The 20456-nt window shown below is 40.4% G+C and overlaps 2 protein-coding genes across 3 annotated transcripts in view; one reads left to right on the top strand and one right to left on the bottom strand.

The window, feature by feature from the left end:
* LOC135113220 (uncharacterized) overlaps positions 1 to 20456 on the bottom strand; it is a 633180-nt gene that overhangs the window by 301022 nt on the left and 311702 nt on the right. The window contains exons 27-31 of the mRNA XM_064028389.1: positions 19628 to 19789; positions 18749 to 18915; positions 5665 to 5793; positions 4941 to 5192; positions 4229 to 4327 (exon numbers count right to left, since the gene is read on the bottom strand). Of these exons, the coding sequence (XP_063884459.1) occupies positions 4229 to 4327; positions 4941 to 5192; positions 5665 to 5793; positions 18749 to 18915; positions 19628 to 19789 (809 nt within the window). The remainder of the gene's footprint in view (positions 1 to 4228; positions 4328 to 4940; positions 5193 to 5664; positions 5794 to 18748; positions 18916 to 19627; positions 19790 to 20456) is intronic.
* On the top strand, positions 8181 to 13212 carry LOC135113218 (uncharacterized). 2 transcript variants are annotated; one of them, XM_064028386.1, is made up of 2 exons: positions 8181 to 12161; positions 12430 to 13212. In XM_064028386.1, exon 1 carries the CDS (start codon positions 8947 to 8949, stop codon positions 10204 to 10206), a length of 1260 nt encoding a protein of 419 aa, XP_063884456.1. In that variant the 5' UTR covers positions 8181 to 8946; the 3' UTR covers positions 10207 to 12161; positions 12430 to 13212. The 2 variants fall into 2 exon arrangements, with proteins under 2 accessions (XP_063884456.1, XP_063884455.1); XM_064028385.1 differs by having other exon boundaries at positions 10232 to 12161.

The raw sequence follows: 20456 nt of genomic DNA, 5'->3' as shown, positions 1-20456 counted from the left end.
CAGGTCCATGTCACCCCTGATAAAGATGTCCGCGTACTGAGCCAGGGTGTGGTGCACTTTCTCCATCTGCGCCTCCGTCAGGTTAGCGGCACTCCGGTGAGCCAAATCCTCCAGGAAGTCGGGTAGCGGCCTCACAGCAGCCACCTCTGCGCTCCCCAATGTCTCCTTAGGGCACTCCACTTCCTCACAAGTGCCCAGCTTGGCCCCAGCGGGCACCTTCCGAGCCTCATCAGAGAGATTTAGCTACCAACAGCGTAACTAACTCCTCCCCCACTTGAACGAGGCTCCGCCCGACTGCCACACTGTCAGCCAGTCGCAGGTTTTCTGTGGACTTCACCATGCCTTCCGATCCATGCATCACTCTGGAGAGTCGACACCGGACTCTGGCCTCCATCCTATGGGGTAAGGTGCACTTTCTCAGCCACAACTACCTCCGCACAGCCGACCTCCAGAAGCAAGATCACTTCTCGGCCATGCACCCTCACCAGCTTCCATCCAAGGTCGACATAAGCCTTGCTCTGCATCAGGTAGTTGAGTCCCAGCAGACATGGTTCATCCAAGTCGGCAACGTACACCAGCAGCCACTCCACAGAGCTGCCCAGGCCGATACGAATATCCACTGGGCCCTTGAGCTGCACACAGTGCCCCATCATGTCACACAGCCTCTGTGGCGCGTCTGGAACTGAAGTGGCGGCCAGCATGTCAGGCCGCACCAAAGTCTTCTCAGCCCCGGTGTCCACTGTCAGGCGGCATGGGGTGCATCATACTGGTTGTCCGGCGGCAGCTTACACAAGGCGGGGCCTGGGGACTGAAGACGGCTGGGGTTCGGCCCCCTTCTCCAGCCTGTCCGAGTTTCCCGCCTGCACCACTTCCTTTGGCTTGGGGCAGGCACTGGAGCAGTGGCCAGACTTGCGGCAGTCCTTGCAGCAACGCTGAAAGGCATCAGAACCCAGCCGGTCGAGAGAACACGTTCTTTGTTCCCTCGGGCACCGACTGCGTCTGTGGCCCTTTTCACCACAGCCCCAACATGAGCCACGAAAACCGTCTGGGCTTGCTTTCCTCGATGGTGGCTTCTTCTCCACCTTCGCCTTCTGGCCTCAGAGGTCATGGCGGGGTTGGGCGGCCACCCCTTGGCCGCTGGTCGTCTTCAGGAAGGCCTCAAATTCCAAGGCCCTCGCCAGTGCCACCTGGCGCTGGCAAGTGCGCCTTGCTTGACACAGATTTGCAGCTGCTGGTTGTCCAGGGCGTCAATGAAGGAATCTCGGGCCAGCACCACAATAATTTCTTTTGGGGGCGCAGGATACGACCTTACCAACGCCTCCACGTCCTGCGCCAACTGGGACAGCATCTCGTCCCACTCCCAAGTCGTCTTTTTCAGGCAAGCCTGGTACACCTTGGCCTGGTGGTGATGCCCAAAGCGGCGCCGAAGAGCCTCTGCCACACTTCCATAACAGGCGCATTGGGCCGGTGGCAGGTGCCCCAAGACCTCCACAGTGGGGCCCCAGGCAGGCCCCAGCAGGTCCGCCACCCCAGCGGTTCCCGCCATAACACGTGGGGCCACTTGTTCCTCTGCGCACGCTGTTGCCAGCTCATGCCACTGCTTCTCCGTTCTCACCTCCTCCCTCAGGCCCTGGACCTCACCTTCCAGGGTCTGCACCTTGTCCAGCAGTTCATTCTTGACACTGTCACAAGTCTGGTTGGTGTACTGCTGTGTTTCCACCTTCAAGGACACGAGGCTGCTTTGTAGCACATCCTCAAGATGGTGGACCTGGTCGTCCGCCTGTTGAGCCTGCTGACCTGCCAGCTGATCGGTCCTTTCAGCCTGCTCACGTGCCCTCTGAGCCTGTGCCTCACGGTCCACTGCCATTTCCTGCCTCATACCGGCCAACATGGCAGCAATCAAGTTCATCTGGCCCCGTTTAACTTCACTTGAGCCGCCCTCAGCACCGTCATGGCAGCCATCTTATGACTCCATGATGACACACTGCTCACTGTTCCCCAGATCCCACTCTGTGACACCACTTGTTGCGCCCACCCCTCACTCCGGGCAGGTGTGTTATCCACACGGGCACAGGTCGAGAAACTAGAGCAGCGGGGCCTCAAATAAGTCACACTCACGCCGGGACAAGGCACACACACATGAGGCCGGAGCACAATGGAAAACATGGGCACTATTTCCTAGGTTTATTGACAAATCCTCCGCAAGTACACTGCTTTACAAGTTCACAGGAGCACCACAAGTCTCCCAGGGCACGACAGGCACTCAACAGGCAGGGAAACACTTCCAAAGCAGGCAGGCACATGATGGCTTCCTCTCCGGCCACATGTCTCCGCTCTCTCTCTGCCTTCCCGCCTCTCCCAGTGCTGTCACCAGCACCCATACCCCTGGTGTAACAATACTAAGCATCTAACAGTTCAGGCCTGAGACTAATTAGACTAATACCTAGCTGAGTTGTCATTGTGGGTAACAACATCCACTGATGAGTGGCGCAATTGGTTGCTGTGTTTGAGTGTAACTAACTTGGCCTAGCTCACTGCATGCCTACAAACACTCAGTGGCGGCTCGTCAATAGGGACTGCGAGACTGCAGTCCCCCGAGTGGATTTCTAGGATTCACGAAAATAATGTTAATTTATTTTATGTTTGACTATCATTCACATGAAAACACCAATTCTCATATGTTTATATGAAAAAAAAAAATACTGCAAAACAATGAGGAAGTACGAAAATTTTTTACTATTTAATGATAGGAAAGCGGGGAGAAATGGGGGGAGGCTTCCCAGGCGGAATGGCGAGTGTGGACTGCGTCCAGCGCAGTCTTGTCTCGGCCGTTGTTGTGGCTAGGTGAGTGTTCTTGCGTCGGTCTTATTTTCGATCGTGTTTTTCAATTTCTCAGGGATGATTTTAAAATATTATTGATCAGTGATGGCTTGTGCTGAATCTGGATTATCATAGATGGTGTAAAATCACAGAAACATCGTATAAAATAGTATTTTTTTTCTTTTCCTAGGTAGGCCTAGCAGTATTTTGCAAAATGGCACAAGAAGCAAAGGCGGTTTCTGCATTGAAAGAACTTGCACTTGCCATGATTTCAATAGAGAAGATTTCTGTGAATAATATGCCAGGTTTAAATGAAAAAGTTATTGATCTGTTTGCACAAAACAGGAACAGGAGAATGGACTTCCTTTTCAAATAGCCTAAGCCAGCACTAAGGAAATCAACCATTTACTGTTAGGATAAGACCTAAAGAATTAAATAATTATCTATCTATCTTTATAATCTATCAATCAGTGGTATTTTAAACAATAACAATAAAAGCATTTAAGATTTTATTTGAATGTGAGACAGCCCCCCCCCCCATCAGTAACAGTCACGAGCCGCCACTGCAAACACTCAGGTCTAAAAGTTCAGACCCTACTCGACTCCAGATCCTTGCTAATCAACCCACTCTTTGAGGTTGATTCTTAGATTTGAATTGATAGTAAACACCCTTCACCATTTTATCATTATTTTCTTGGAATATATGTTAATTCCAACATGAGATCTTTCTGTACTTGCAAAAGGAAATGTGAAGTACATTAATTACATAAAATATGATCATGTGTCAGTGGTCAAACAACGCTTGGTTTCCTAGCAAACCAAAATTGTGGCACCCTGCTAATTTATGAAACAATGGAACCATGGGATAATGATTATAAGTCATCATCCCAATTCATTTTCATCCACATCAATTTCAGTAACACCTCCAATTCCAACACACCAAAGATATAACTTTCCACTAATACTTTCCATTCTGTTTTTGCATCTCTTGCTCTGTTTTATAGATAGGTAAGCTATCCTCCATTTTATGATAATCCAACACAGGCTTAAGTGCCAGGCTTCCTTATACTCTCCCACAGCTTTTTATCAGATGCAAGTTACAACATTTTTCATAAACCCTTTGCTCACCAAGAGAAACATATAATAATACATCAGTCAAATATTTAATTGTAAACTCATGGGCATGAGCTAATTAGTGTGATGAACTTCTACTGTGTCAAATGCTTCAGAATCTAAAGGTCCCCAATTAGCTAAGAATATATTAGTCGTCAGATTTTGTAAAGAGACTGGGAATAAAAAAAAAAAAAAAATATACAGTGTAAGTGAGTGTAGCAGGTTAATTAACATCTGATGATGACTGTCCTAACTATTAATCTCAAGTTTACACCTGCCTGCATTCAAAACCCACCTTGCCCATAACAGTGTTGATGACAGCGAAGTTCTCAGTAACAGGAACCCAATCTTTGGGGTCAGGAGCATTTAAGTTGGGAAATGCCTGCTTCATTTCCTGAGAAAGAGGAAACACAAGAAAGAGCATGAGGAACAAAAATTATTTCTTATTTCAAGAAAATCAACACACATGATCCAGAATGCATGGTAAATAAAAATGAGAGACATTTAGCATGACAGCAGAGCATGTTAAATTAACAATTAATACAGAGGAAGCACACTGATCAATAACAGCTGGTTGCAGACTAAGATTGCTTGCTGGTGTGAAACAATTGTGTCACAGAACAGAATAAGTTCAAATATAAAATTTTATAGAACTGAATAGAGTCAAATGTAAAATTTTCTCAATAAAACTTTTATTTAAACTGACAGAATCAAGAAAACTGTATACATCTAGTATTGTGAAAGCTCATGTCAGAAGGTTCATACAAAACCTGGTTCATTTAAATAAGTATAATATAGAAAATTTGTAATACCTTTCATAAACAAATTCCCATTTTTTTCAGTTTTCTTAATTTCTGACCACACATAGTGAAGAAAAATTTTGAGAAACTAAATCAATTGAACATCCACTGAATGTATAACAAATAAATATTTATTACATAAAGTAAATCAGTATTCCAATAATACTTCAATTGCAATATTAACACTGGAAGTGTTTCTTTTCTTACCTCAGTCATGTTGACTATCTTAGAGTGTGCCTCTGTGTCTATGGCTTTGCGAGCCAGTTTGCCATCATCTAAATTTGCTAATAACTGAGCCACCACTGAGCTTGCCACATCCACACTATCCAGTGAGTCATAGTTTTGACTCTTCTCCAGGTACTCCAGGTGCTTGTTTAGTTCATTGGTTCTGGCAACAATTCTCTCATTGATTTCTTCTTCTGTCATTCCTTCAAGGCTCTCATCATCCAAAGGATTCATCTGTTAGAGATCATTTTATGCATGAGTAAATCTCAAGTATGAGAAATAATATAATGATGACAAAATGGAACATCTGAGTGTATATTTCTGTTCTTTCCACTTTTAACTACAACAGCAAAATACTATAAGATCATGTATGACATGTCTTTAAACTCAATACTGTAAAAACTTAAACCTTAAAAATCATCATAATTTAGAACATACACAAAATATTTCTTATCTGCCTTCATGTTAAATGATAATATAAAAAAAATCAACATGTATAAAAAGAGTAAAAAAAGGGAGAAGAACCAGTCAAGTTATATATTATCTTTTGCTTTGTATAAAGATTAAAGGACATAAGCTGGATGAAACAATTATTCTAACAAGATATTTGAACCGAATATGGTTTATAATTCCCTTTTCCTGCCATAAAAAGGACACAGTATGCAAGGTTTAAAAGTAAGGGGAATAAATTGTCACACCAACTCACAGCAGCAGTAACAGAGGAGGCAGCAAGAATGAATGTGGTGAGCAGTTCAGTATTACCACTGCCTGCCAGAGCTTCCATAATGCTGTCAATATCTACAGCCTCCAGTTCATCTTTAGTTGGCATCCTCACCTGGAAAGACACACCTTTTGTTATCTGCCTTCATGATGCCAGTAATGATGACAGTGACTAATACAGATAAAAGCATTACTCTCATTATCATTTTGAATATGAACCTGAAGAGGAATCAAAATTTCTATAATCTAATCGAAGAACTTTGTTCATCTCACTCACACAATCCATTCCCTTTAATCTCCCAATCCTCCTTTCTCAGGTCTTCTAGCATGCTGTCCTCTTATTTCAAAAGACTTTCTTGCACACCCACAGCATTCACTCAGCCTTTGTACATCCTCCTTCTCATGCCATTTTTTCCAATTCCTTTGATATAATCTGAAGGTACTGTGTTTGGCTATGACTATTAATCCATAGTTCATTTATTATATTTTAACAGAAAAATTAAACACCCCATGTACATTTACAAGTACATTAATTTCTTCAAGCTCTATTCTATTCAAATCATAAGCACCTCTGACATAATTCATCTCCATTGACAGATCTTTGAGCTTCATCCCTTATTCATGTCTCACATATGTTGATGTCAGCACTAACATATATTAGTGAAGATAAGCACTACATTGTTATGTAGATATGAAGCACTGTATTGTCAGTGATTATAAAACTTCAAATCTAGATGTCGATAGAGAAAATACAATTAGACAGGGCAGTTGGTAGACGACCTCCTTAACACTGTCACATGAATAAAACATCTGCATAAGACATCCTTTTGCCTGATCCTGACTGGTGACAACAGAAAACTTTGCGATGGATGCTACACACGAGTCAGCAAGTTCCCACCCACATGAGATACCCCTGACTCTTATTTTTGGTGATGACACATCTCCAGTAGGGTTCAGGCCGTTCCACACACACTACACCCTGATTAAGAAGGCCAACATTATGTGAGGGGTGAGTGTGTGGTGTTAGCCATACTATCAGGCTGGCATGCTATGCCTTAAACTATGTGGGGCAATGGCTCCAAATGTGGAGTAGCAGGCACAGTTACTCATCAAGGTTCATCAGTGCAAATGCTACTGAAATTAGGATCCTGCACTTTGAGGAAATGACTCCACTGCCTGAGAGGATTTGAGCAATTTTATGATGCACCTATAGCAATGGGCTGACAAAATGTTTACGAGAGGGCCAACTGATATCACGTGCAAACAACTGGTATGGCATTTCCTGGATGGTATTCAAGACAAGGAAGTAAGGTTATACATTATTAAGGAAAAGTAGATAAAGAAGACATTCTTTTTGACAGATGGATCTACATATTTGGCTTACAACATACCCTTTCTTCTAACTGAGGTAAACATTTTTACTTCCAAATTATTCCAGGCATCCAACAGCAACGTGGCTCACCCTGCCATTCCTGCAACCAGGCCCAGGTGAAGAGGCAGAATCAGTTGATAAACAACCTTCAGTTAGTTGGTGGAGGCAGTACACACCCGCCAAAATGATACGTAATTACTCCCAGTGAGGTCTGAAGCACTGGATCATGGGGTGCTGTGAACTTTTCAATAACCCATCTTTGACTTCACTGAATGTTTCCCTTTGTGTCTCACAAAACAAGGGAGCAGTCTTAGCCTGCCTGCTAAAGACAACTCTCTTCCTCTCACACAAAACTACATGCACCTAATTACACACACATATATCCTTCACTCAAAACTCTAAATCCAATATGATAACTCCTACACCAGCTTTGGAGTCCTTATTTAAGGAGGGGACCACAAATGTCCCCAGGTTGGACAGCGCTTCTAGTATCGACCCTAAGTGTCTTAACACCCACTCAACTTTTTCTTCATAACTTCTGTGATATTCACAGCCTTATATCTAATTTTCAGTCTGTAGGACACCACCTCTTCTCTACTAATCTCATCTCCTTTTCCTCACTGAGGCAACTGACAGCAGCCCCTTCTCTGTTCCCTCATACTTTCTTTATCCCCATTTTCAATCCAAAGCCGGCTGTTGTGTCTATATGCACAATGACAATTTGTATAGTGTTGTGCTTTGTCAGAGATAGGGGCCCTTGTCAGGTTCCATTTTTTTGTATATTTTTGTTTGGCCTGCAAAATGAGAAAATAACAAATAATTTCATATATATATATATATATATATATATATATATATATATATATATATATATATATATATATATATATATATATATATATATATACTCGTATACCCATGCCATGAATAGAAGTGTGGCTACCATACAATTTTGATTCTTGGATTTTTTTTCTTCTCAGAGATCATGATATCAGACTAGGGATGTGGAATTTTATTTTTATATTTTTTTAAAAGCTTTTATTCTCATCTTTACATACACTTTCACACAATCCTACAGTGTGTGTAATAAGTACTTATTTACATTACAAATACCTATAAATAAACAAGAATTGTGCATTCAACAAAATAGCTAGATGTACATTTGGCAACACCTCATATCTCAAGGCCATGGTTTCTACAGCTACAGCTTTCAAAGGAAAGCGAATACTATGAATTTTACTTCAGCAACCCACCGCTATTGCTGGAGAGGCTCCACATGAGATACACAAAGATCAAGGTACCGACAGTGACGCTTTGTTCTCGGTACAGGCAAGACGTGTTTGTCTTACTGCGGCGGTTTGCCATTTTGGCATTGGTTACCCGTTATCTGAATTTCAGAGCGGGTTGGCACTTATTTTACACCTTACTCACTTTGTTTTACCTTACTTTATTACCCCGTGATCCTGTTGGAGCGGGAAGAGTGCCTGGTGTTCCTTTCCTGTTATCCATGAGGAGCGGGAGGACACGGTGTTGAACAAGGTGAGGTTATGCACACGTGTTACCTGTTATTCAAACTTGGAGCAGATTCTCATTTATTCATTGTCTATTGTTTTTTACTAGTGTGTTGTGGGTGTTATACTGTGCCTTTGTCTCGGTGTTTTTCCCCGTTATCTACATTTGGGAGCGGGTGAATGTAAACAAGCGGCCATGGCGCGATTATTTCTTTGTGATTGCTGGCCCGTGGTGCAGGTTTTAAGGTTCGATTTGATTATATCCCGTTATCTGTATTAAGAGCGGGCTGAACTAAGATTATTTTGTCTGTGTTTTTTCCCGTTATCTCTCAGGAGCGGGACAGGTGACAGAGTGTACTGTTGTGAAGGAGTTTGGTTCATCAATATGTCTTCCTCGGGGGATTCTACACCTCCAAGAAGCGGTTCTTCACATTCTTGTGGAAGCCGACTCTATTCGTCCACTAGGCATAAAAAGAGGAACAATATCCAACGGTCTGGGGCCTCTGCTAGGGAGGATGAAGTTGCAAGTGATCGTGTGTCTAAGATGGACGCCCGACCAACAGCTAGCCAGTCTGGAGATGTTAACAATACTACATTATCCAAGTTTTTGGAGGCTTGGGCTGCACTTCAGGAGGATGTGAATAAACTTAAGAGTGACAGAGGTGCCAGGGCAAGTGTTGGTTCTGAGCCTGGCACATCAGGCATCAGATCTGGGCCAGCACAGGACTTAGGGGGTACTCATGAGATTTCTGCCTCCCCTCCCCCTTCTTCCTCTGGTGCATTTTCTGGCTTTAGGTCACAAGAAATGAGTGCTGAAGAAGGTGAGATCGAAGATGAAGCTCCTTCGGGCAGTATTCTGTTACAAGCAGCTAAGGCCTATGTGCCTATGGATGACTGTTCTGAAGCTATTGAAGAACCGATTGCTGCAATGGTGAATCACTGGTTTTCTCATGGTTTGAAAGAGGAAGACCATAAGGAGATTTTGGCAGATGAGGCTTCTAAACGTCCTAGAAACTGTAAGGCACTTATCCCAGTCGAGTGCAACTCACAAGTGCTGGATGCCCTACCCACTGAGGCAAAGAAAGCTGATTTCCGACTGAAGGAAATTGGTAAGGATATAACTAAGGCTGCCACTATTATGGTTAAATCACTTACTGTTCTGGACAAGTTTGCCAATGAGGAGCAGAATCAGGTTATTGGTCAAGAGGTGGCTATGCTTAATGGTGCCTTGGGGTTGTTAGGGCATGCAAACTTTAAACTGAATATGAATAGACGGTTTTTCCTCAAACGAGAGATAAACCAAAAGTATGCGCACTTATGCACTGATAAGACTCCTGCAACTGGCTTACTGTTTGGGGATGATCTTACTCAAGCTACCAAACAGATTGAGGAGGCCGAAAGGCTGAAGAACAAGTTTACCCACAAGAAGACTTCCCATTTTGGAGCTCCAGGTCTTGGGAAGTTAAGTGGTGGTAAGCAACATGGTTTCTTTGGGAAGCCAGCTTTCCGGGGTATGTCTACCCGGTTTAAACCTTACGGCTTACACAAACCTGCCACCAGAGGGGACGGCCGCCCTTCTTATCACAGAGGGAACTCCTCTTCAAAAAACCCAAGGGGCCGGGGACACTACAATCCCCGGCAGTAATTCAGGTAAGGAATGACTTTGAAGCGGGTCAGCTTCATAAGTTTATTGGTGAATGGTGCAAACTTACTAGTGATCCTTTCATTTTGGACATTGTTAAACATTGCCATCTTGAGATTGTTGAACAGAACATTACTCATTTATTTTCTGAGGAAGTGGAATACAAATTTAGTGATGAGGAGAAAGTTATTATGACTAATGAAATAGATAAATTGTTGAGCCAGAAGGTTATCAAAGAGACTCACAGACAGGTGGGCCAGATTATTTCACCAGTTTTCTTGAGAGAGAAAAAAGAGGGTGGCTACAGGTTGGTGCTTAATTTGAAGAAACTCAACAAATTCATGAATTACATCCATTTCAAAATGGAAAATTTTGAGCAGGCAATTAGGCTAATCAGTTCAGGCGCTTTCATGGCTTCGGTGGATCTGAAGCATGCTTATTATTCAGTCAAAATTGCAGAGGAGCAGCAAAAATACTTTTGTTTTAAATGGGCAGGGAAGATATACCAATTCACTTGCCTTCCTAATGGTGCTTCTACAGGTCCTCGTCTTTTCACTAAACTTTTGAAGCCGATTTTTTCTTTTTTGAGATTGAAAGGCTACACCATTACTTCCTTTATAGATGATACTCTTATGTGTAGCAAGTCAGTTGAGGATTGTGTTGCTTGTTTAAAGGATACTGTGGAAATTTTGCAAAATGTGGGGTTTTGTATTAATGTGGACAAGTCAGTTTTGGTGCCTACAAAACGCATAGAATATCTTGGCAACATCATCGATTCTGAAGCCATGACTGTCACACTCCCTGCTCGTAGAGTGAAGAAGATTGTGGAAAGTTGTTCATCCTTGGCCAGTAGAAATAAGGCAAAGATCAGAGAGGTAGCTTGGGTAGTTGGCATGTTGGTAGCTGCCATTCCAGCCGTTGAATTAGGTAAGCTCCATTACAGAATTTTAGAAAAGGCCAAAATTGTTGCATTAAAGGTAGGAAAGGGCAACTTTGAAAAATTTATGACTATCTCAAAGGAAATGAAAATGGAGCTGACTTGGTGGATCTCTGAAGTAGGTACGCAAGTTCAGAAAATTATTCGGACTGCTCCTTCTGTTGAAGTTTTTACTGATGCCTCAGATTTAGGTTGGGGTGGTTGTGTATTAAAGCATTCCACCAATGGTAAATGGACAACAGAAGAAAGTTGCCTACACATTAATGCAAGGGAACTCAAGGCCATCTTGTTTACCCTTCAATCTTTTGCTTACTTGCTTAAAGGCTGCCATGTTAAAGTTATGTGTGATAATACCACAGCCATTGCTTATGTTAATGAGATGGGTGGAACTAAATCACTAGTGTGTAACTCTATCTGCATTGATATCTGGAATTGGTGTATTTCCAATGACATCTGGATTACTTGTGCACACATACCAGGAAAGAAGAATGTGTTGGCGGATGAAGCCTCTCGTAATTTTAATGACAAACATGAATGGAAACTTAATCCAAAGATTTTTAAAGAGTTGTGTGTAGTTTTTGGAACTCCCTCCATTGACTTATTTGCTTCTCGCTTAAACAAGCAAATAGATTGTTTTTGCTCGTGGAGACCTGATCCTGAAGCAAAGCATGTGGATGCGTTCACATTAAATTGGGCCAATTTCGATCTGATTTACCTTTTCCCACCATTTTCTCTCATTACTAGGTGTCTACAGAAAATGAGAGAGGAGAGAGCCAAGGGGTGGATGGTTGTTCCAATGTGGAATTCCGAACCTTGGATGGGCCCTCTTCTGCAAATGTTGATCAAGGCCCCCAGGCTCATCACTCAGAAAACAAATGTACTACGACATCCCTCATCAGCGGAAGAACACCCGATTATGACCCACACCCAATTGATGGCATGTCTTTTGTCAGGCAACAACTTAGAGGGAGAGGTGTATCGTCAGAAGGTACAGAGATTATCATGGCATCGTGGAGACCAGGTACGATGCGGCAATATAGACCACACATTAAAAGATGGTCATCATTTTGTCATAGATGGAATATCAATCCCTCTACTCCGTATGTAATTAGTGTTTTGAATTTCCTTTCAGAGACATTTCATAGAGGGGTGGGGTATGAGTCTGTTAACACAGCAAGAGGTGCTCTCTCTGCTTTAGGCATTACGTTGGAAGGATGTAGAGCTGGGAATCATCCACTTATCAATAGGTTTATGCGTGGTGTGTTTAACTTGAGACCCTCTTGCCCTAGGTATGCTGAAACCTGGGATGTGCAGCCAGTATTGCAGAAGCTGAGGTCCATGAGCCCATTACAAGACCTATCTTTGAAATCTTTAACTTTGAAATTGGTGATGCTTATGGCATTGACTCAAGCTGCAAGAGTACAGACCTCACATTTATTATTGTATTCCAATGCTATTGTTGATAACAATTCTGTATCTCTTTTGTTAGGGGGCAACATTAAGCAGTGTCGTCCGAAGTTTAATGTGAGAATGCTTAAGTTTCATGCTTATTTACCTGATTCTAGAATGTGTGTTGTAAATACCTTGAAGGAATATATTAACAGAACGGAGAATCTGAGAAAGGAATTTGGGAAGGATAATGGGAAACTCCTCATCAGTGTGGTGAAGCCACATAAAAGTGTTTCCAAAGATACAGTGGCAAGGTGGATTAAAACTGTTCTTGTCGACTGTGGTATCAATACTAAGAAATTCACGGCTGGCAGCGTTCGACCAGCCTCTGCTTCCAAGGCCAAAGCCATGGATGTCCCAGTTAACATTATCTTATCTAAGGCAGGTTGGACTCAGGAGACAACCTTTGCTAAATACTATAATAAGGAGATCACTCAGGTTTCAGATTTTTTTCAAGAGCCCATACTGGATTCTGTATTGTAATGTTAACAGGTTTCTCTATTCATTTGCGTTGGATCTCAATTGACATATTTTGTTTGTTTTATACATGTACTATATGTTTTTGTAAGGGACATATCTGTTTAAGGAGGAGGATTTTTCATACAATGAAGTTGGGATACATATTTAGTTTGTTTAATTTTCAATCACTCACTTGGAGAACGTTGAGGATTGTGTAGTTCTGAGAGTACACCCACATGGCTTTAAAATCTCATGTGGAGCCTCTCCAGCAATAGCGGTGGGTTGCTGAAGTAAAATTATAGAAGTACATGAGACTTACCATGGGTCAGTTGAAATGTGCTTCGGATTTTGCGAAGCAAGCCACCGCTGCTGGAGAGAGCTTTCACATGCCCACCACTCCCACCCTTCGGAAAGATGGGCTTTTGACTTTGTGTTTCTCTTTCCGACGGGCATTTTTCGGGAACTTGTGGCATGTGGGTGGCTCTCAGCTCTTTAAAGTCTGTCGGTACCTTGATCTTTGTGTATCTCATGTGAAAGCTCTCTCCAGCAGCGGTGGCTTGCTTCGCAAAATCCGAAGCACATTTCAACTGACCCATGGTAAGTCTCATGTACTTCTATAATTTTATGACTTTCAGTTTTCCCTTTCAATTGCTCCGAAGTCTCGTTTCCTATTTCTTATGCACTCCTGATTATAGATTTGAGAAATAACTTCCTAGGAGAAAGTAACTTAACTTTTTATGTAATGATTTTTGGGGAAACAAAGCAGCCCATCTCCACAACAATGTCAGTGTGCCTAAACATTTATGATCAAAATTTTTCTCTCTCTCCAATTTCATTTTATTGTTCTGATATCATATGCATAAAAAAAAATAACAAAATAATACCCAAATATATCTTAGTTCCTACAAAATTATTGAGTCTATAATAACTCCAAAACCAAAAAGTTAGGTATGTATATAAAAACATTCACTCCTGACTTGTCAAAATATTCTTTGTTACTGTTAGTGACAAGTCTTGTATACACAAACAAAATTGAAGGCCGTAATATGACTAAAAAATGAAATTGTACAGATACATACTAAACATCTCCCTAAGAGGTATGTATATATATGTACTAAACACTACCAGTTCACCTGCTTTCATGCCAATGCTCTTAAATCTTCTGAATTTTCCACCTTCTCATTACAACTAGAGAATCACTCTCAAACCAAATTTATCTGTGTTGCATACCTCTCACCTAACTCCTCTAACTATAAAAAATTCTTTGACTACTGAACTTCCAATGTGGAGCACATCATGACTCTCTTCCCTTTCATAGAGATCTCCATTTCTGGAGACTTCATTGTTCACCACCAGCTTTGGCTTTCCTCTCCCTTCACTGATCATCCTGATAAACTAGCCTTTAACTTTGCTATCCTTCACAGCCTAGAGCAACTGGTGCAACACCCTATTTGTATTGCTGACCATCTTGGAGATATGCCCAACATTCTTGACCTTTTCCTCACCTCTAATCCTTCTGCTTATGCTGTTACCCTATCTCTGTTGGGCTCCTCCAATCACAACCTCATAACTGTATCTTGTCCTATCACTCTAACCCATCCTCAGGATCCCCCAAAGCAGAGGTGCTTCTGATATTTTGCCTTTGCTAATTGGGTGGGCCTGAGGAGGTACCATGCTTATTTTCTAAGGAATGACTACTCCTTCCATGTCAGAGACCCATCTCTGTCTGCTGAATGCATAACAGAAGTGATAGTGTCTGGAATGGAGGCGTACATTTCTCACTCTTTCTTTTGACCTAAACCTTTCAAACCTTGGTTTGAAAGCCTGTTCTCTTGCTGTACATGAAAGAGAGATGGTCCACAAAAGGCACTTGAGCCTTCCATCACCTGAGTCTCACATACTTTATATTTCTGCCCAGAGTCATGCCAAATTTGTTCTCTCCAACTGGCCAAAAACTTCATTAATAGAAAATATCAAAATCTTTTTAGATTCTAATTCCCCTCATAACTTCCAGAACTTAACCAAAAACATTTCCAATAACTTTGCTTCTTCATTTTTTCCTCCTTCATTTCACTAGCCAAAAACATCTCCAATAACTTTACTTCTTCATTTTTTCCTCCTTTATGAGGAATAGAAATAGATGAAATGGCAACACTACCATCTCATCTATTTCTAAAGCTGAACTCTTTGCTCAAACTTTTGTTAAAAACTCCACCTTGGATGATTCAGGACTTGTTCATTCCACTCCTCCACCCTCCAACTACTTCATGCTACTCATTAAGATCCTTCGCAGTGATGTTTTCCATGATCACACTGGCCTTAACCCTCAAAAGGTTTATGGACTTGATGGGGTCCCTTCTATTGCTCTCCAAAATTGCACCTTGCCTAGTCAAACTCTTCCAACTCTGTCTATCAACATCTACCTTTCCTTCCTGCTGGAAGTTTGCCTACATTCATCCTGTTCCTAAAAAGGGTGACTGCTCTAATCCCTCAAACTACTATCCTATTGCTTTAATTTTCTGCCTCTCTTATCTTTTTAATCTATCATCAATGAAAAGATTCTTAGACATTTATGAGTTCACAACCTTCTATCTGATTGCTAGTATGAGTTCTGTCGAGGCTGCTCTACTGGTGAACTGGCTTTCCTTACTGAGTCTTGGTCATTCTCTTTTAGGGATTTTGATAAAACTCGCTGTTACCTTAGACATATCAAAAGCTTTAGATAGAGTCTGGCACAAAGCTTTGATTTCCAAATTATCCTCCAGTGGCTTCTATCATTCTCTCTGTAACTTCATCTCAAGTTTTTCTCTGACCGTTCTATTGTTACAGCGGTAGACATTCACTGTTCTCCTAAGTCTACATTCAGTGGTGTTCCTCAGGGTTCTTTCTTTATGTTGGAAGGCACCAGCCAAGGACAACAAAATTATAATAAAGAAAAAGGCTCACTGAGGTGCCTTTCCACAAACAGAGTCAAAAGCGGCCATTAAAAATTAAAGGATAAGTGTCTTGAAGCTTCCCTAATGCAAGAGTTAACAAGTATTCTCAATCATTCATCTCTTTCTCTTTATTTCCTCTTTCCTATGACTTGAACTCTTTCAGGAGGGAGGTTTCAGGACACTTATCCTCTGTTTTTTTTTTTTGCCATTCTATCTGATACCTGTTTGGAAACTGGCAATAAATGTTTTTTTTTATTTATAATTTTCGTTGCTTTTTGCCAGTGGCCCTCTTACATAAAAAGTATAAACATGTGCAAAAAACACTGATGAGTGCCCCAGGATGGTACCATATTTACAGTCTAGCCACAACACATGAAGAAATGCCACAATGGGACAGCCACCACACCAATTCATGTTTGGTCTTCCTGCCAAGTTACCAAAACATGTAATTGGTCATGAAATGACTTAAATAACTTAAGGTTATCCAGACTTTAATATTTTAGACTTGAGTAAAGTGGCAAATATTTTAGACTTAAGTAATGTGGCAGTAGCACAGAAAATGATGCAGGAAAAAGTGAGGAGGATCCAGGAAATAGTGCATGCTGCACCAAGGAAAAGGTGGCCCTGGTATGAGGATGGAAGGCAAGCATTGTAGCAGAGAAAAAGCTTTCTGGGTGGGGGAACTGGTACACCTGAAGCTCTGCCTGAGGAAGTGGCACTTCAAAGAGAAGAAAATCTCCCTCCTACTCGTCCTGTGGGGAAGATGGTCTCACCAGGTCATCTTGGAGAATAAGCCAACAGGAAGAGTGAAGGTACATCATTATGACAAGCTGCAACACACACTCATGAAAAAATAATCATGGTGGGTGTCCTTCACAAACAAGCTGCACCTCCTTGATGCTGAGGACAAACCATAGCTCAGTGATGTGGATAATACACACCCATGCCTCAGACACTCAACACATATCAGGCAGCCTAAAGAAAGGTTACAAGCAACATGATGAATGAATACAAGCATAAGGACTACTGGGACAATAAAGGTGATGCAAGTAACAATGAAGATTTAAATAGTATAAATGATTCTGATCACAAGGTTTTGAGATGTGGGGATTATATTGTCAGTTGAAATGGAGTATTGTTAATGCCAGTATGTATAAAGCTTCGGACCATGATGTTGAGGGAGGAAATATGATTATGTGGGGCAGCTGATAGCCAACCTTCTTAGGACTATCATCCAAATAAAGCACCTGTGCAAGACACTGTCTGATCCTGACTTTGCACCTTTCCCATCTCCACTCTCATTGCCCTACTTTTCAAATACTCTTGTTATTGTACAATAGAGTCTCACATTTGGCATGTTCAGATTTTGCAAACTAGTATTTAGTGACCACAATATATTGATAACCTTATTCTCATTCTTTTCCTACATGGTCTCTATCCATTTCTCTGTATCTTTATCTGATCTCTCTGGTCATTCTATCATTATAAAGGTAGACAATCTCTATTCCTCTTCTAAACCTAAAAATAGTGGTGTTCTGCAAAGTTTGGTCATATTACTTACTCTTTTAATATTCATAAATAATGTTCTCAGCCAAACTTCTTACCTTTCCACTCATATCAATTACTCAACATCATTTGTCAGACATCCATCTTAGAAGGAATAAAAAAAAAAATTCACACAGAGAAGCCTTGAAATGCTCACTTTCTAAACTTTCTAAAATTCCTTTATAAGATAGGGCAACCATGTGTTGTTAAAAGCCCAAAAAATTAATCAATTCTTTTATCTAGTTGATTCAGCCCTCCAAACAATTATCTAACTTCTTATGGCACTCAATTATTCATCTATTCTGCAATGAATATACTTGAGCTCTCCTGATCTAAAAAATTTTCAAATAAAAACATCACATCTCATCTCTTGCCTTTAAAACAGCTTCCTTGGAATTATGTTGGTAAAACAGCTCCCACTGTCATTTTTTTTCTTTTCTCAGCTGCTGACTCTGCAGGGCCTCATCTATATTTGCATCAAGTACAGTTCCCATATGTGAGGAGGTTCAGTTCATGTTGTTAAACTAAACAGAGTTTAGTCTAAAACTTTTCACCTCAACAACTTCAGTCATTTATCAGACCATCTACAGTCACTCACTGCCATAATGTTGCATTTCTTTTTACTGTTATGTTCATAGCTACTGCTCTTCTGTACTTGTTAACTGCATGCTTCTCCCTTCCCACTCCCAACAACCCTTTTTATGCATTGTTATCCTTATTCTTTCTACCTTAATAATGTAAAAGTTAATCAGTATCTGTACTCTTCCTTGCCTTTTACTGGTAAATTCAGTATCTATCAGACCTTTGTTTTTCCTCCTTCATGTGATTTTAGCCATTTCAAAAAAGGTATAGGGTATCTTAAAAAATAAACTGGCCTTTTTTTTCTATAACTACATTTTCTGGGACCTAGAAGTTCAGCAAGCTTTTCTCCTATTTCTCTGTATCTTTGACTAATCTTTTCAACATGTAAAATAAGAAAGAAAGAAAAAAAAAACTTTGCATTCTATTCTGAATTTTCCACCTCTTAATTTCTGCATTCAATGCATATCTTTACTACAGTTATTCCTTATAAGGAGAGTAGCTGAAACATAGTATATGTGTGCTGACATTCATATTCACAACTTCAATCACTTTTCAGTCATAGTAAGAATGATTTCAAACAGGAAGCATTTGGATGAAAGTTATTTTATAGTATATAAATAAAGCATCTGTTCATTACCTCAAGATCATTGATAATAATCAACTCATTGCAGCTGTCATATAAATCCAAAATCTTGACTCTGATGGTGAAATTGCCAGGAGGCAGGACCATCTCCATGGACTGTAGCTCATCATCTGTGTGGTGCTGGTTCATCACAGCCTGCTCCTTCTGGGTGTCATCTATCACTGTGGGGCAGACAATTCTAAAGACTCAAACTTAACTTCTGATAGTCTGTCAACCTCTGACTAGCTTTGTTTTATATCATCTTGGCCTCCAGAGCTCTAAAAAGAGGACCAATACTCCCCTATCAATATGATTCTTATTACCAAAACTCCTAGTAAATATATGAATAATAAAGAAAGAAAGAATATTAATAAAAAATAATAGTAGTAACAATATCAAATATAAAAACAAATAAATAAATAAAAAAAATAAATAAAAATCTCTCACACTGAAATGATGTAAACATGAAAACTCCCCAGCAGGTACTGTGTTAAAGACAGTCTTGTAACACAGATGATTTCACATAAATCAACATGTGATGTTAATTAAATATTAGTTACATAATTTAACATGCTAATAAAATACAGTACATTGTAAAAAGTACAGCTTTATGAAGTAAGATATATCTCAAGTTTTAACATGAAATATCTATGCATATCAAATCTGTATAGAATTATATAGTACAAGTTTTGTTACTATCTAGTGTATATATAATATGTTTAAGATCTATCTCATGAATTAACCTATATATTCTACAATTTTAGATGTAGTTCAAAGTGAGGAGCAAGATTTTTCAATTCAGTTATAGGAATGAATATTTGAACATAGTGACACACCAAGTGATTTACTTTGTAAGAAAAAAAAGGGAAATTATAGCAAGGAATAAGTTCTTACAAGTGATAACATAGCTCTTGATGCCATGTTCATCTGGATCCATCCAGCCTTCACACTCCACAAAGAAGGAGTCGATGAGGGCACGGCTCTGACCCGTCTCCTGCAGGACACACGTGCCTCCCTTTGGCTTCTGGTTCACTTTAAAGAAGTATGTAGACTCACCTGCAACAATGAGAATTGGTTTCATGCAAATGTTCTCCCCCTCTGATCACACCTACCATTCCATCGCCGCTCAGTCATATATGAGGCATCTAGAGCCAAAGGGGCAAATGCTCCAAAACATAGTTTTGAATTACATAGCTTTAAATTTTCACAACAGTGCCATTTCATCATAAATCATGTTATGTAAACATGTTATATATTATATAACATGTTATGTATTATTATATATCATGTTTACACAGTGGAATTTATGATGAAATGGCTGCTATTGTAACATGTTTACAAAGTGAGATTTATGATGAAATGGCTATTATTTAACATTTTATAGATCATTATAACATATTTACATAATACAATTTGTAATGAAATGACACTGTTGTGAAACCTTAGAGACCCTTAACCTTAAAAATGTTTTCACACATTCACTCCTTTTGGCTCTAAATGCCTCATATAATGAAAACAAATTAATACAGTTTAATTTGACACCTTAACCAAACACTTAAACTGAAAATATAACAGTAACTGAAAGACACCACCATATAATTTGTCTACATTTGGATTCTCTGTTCATTTCAATATAACAATGTAAAGTTTTGTGAGCAAATATACATCTTAATCAATCTTATGAAGACATGCTAATATCAAACAGACAACAGCCATGGTTTAT

Source organism: Scylla paramamosain, chromosome 25, assembly GCF_035594125.1.
Source record: "Scylla paramamosain isolate STU-SP2022 chromosome 25, ASM3559412v1, whole genome shotgun sequence".
NCBI lineage: Eukaryota > Metazoa > Arthropoda > Malacostraca > Decapoda > Portunidae > Scylla > Scylla paramamosain.
Note: the sequence above shows the minus strand (reverse complement) of the source record. Positions and strands in the feature narration are given on the sequence as shown.

What these genes read in the sequence shown, in the direction of transcription:
- LOC135113218 (XM_064028385.1), top strand. Translation starts at nt 10,395, where the DNA reads ATGACTAATGAAATAGATAAATTGTTGAGCCAGAAGGTTATCAAAGAG.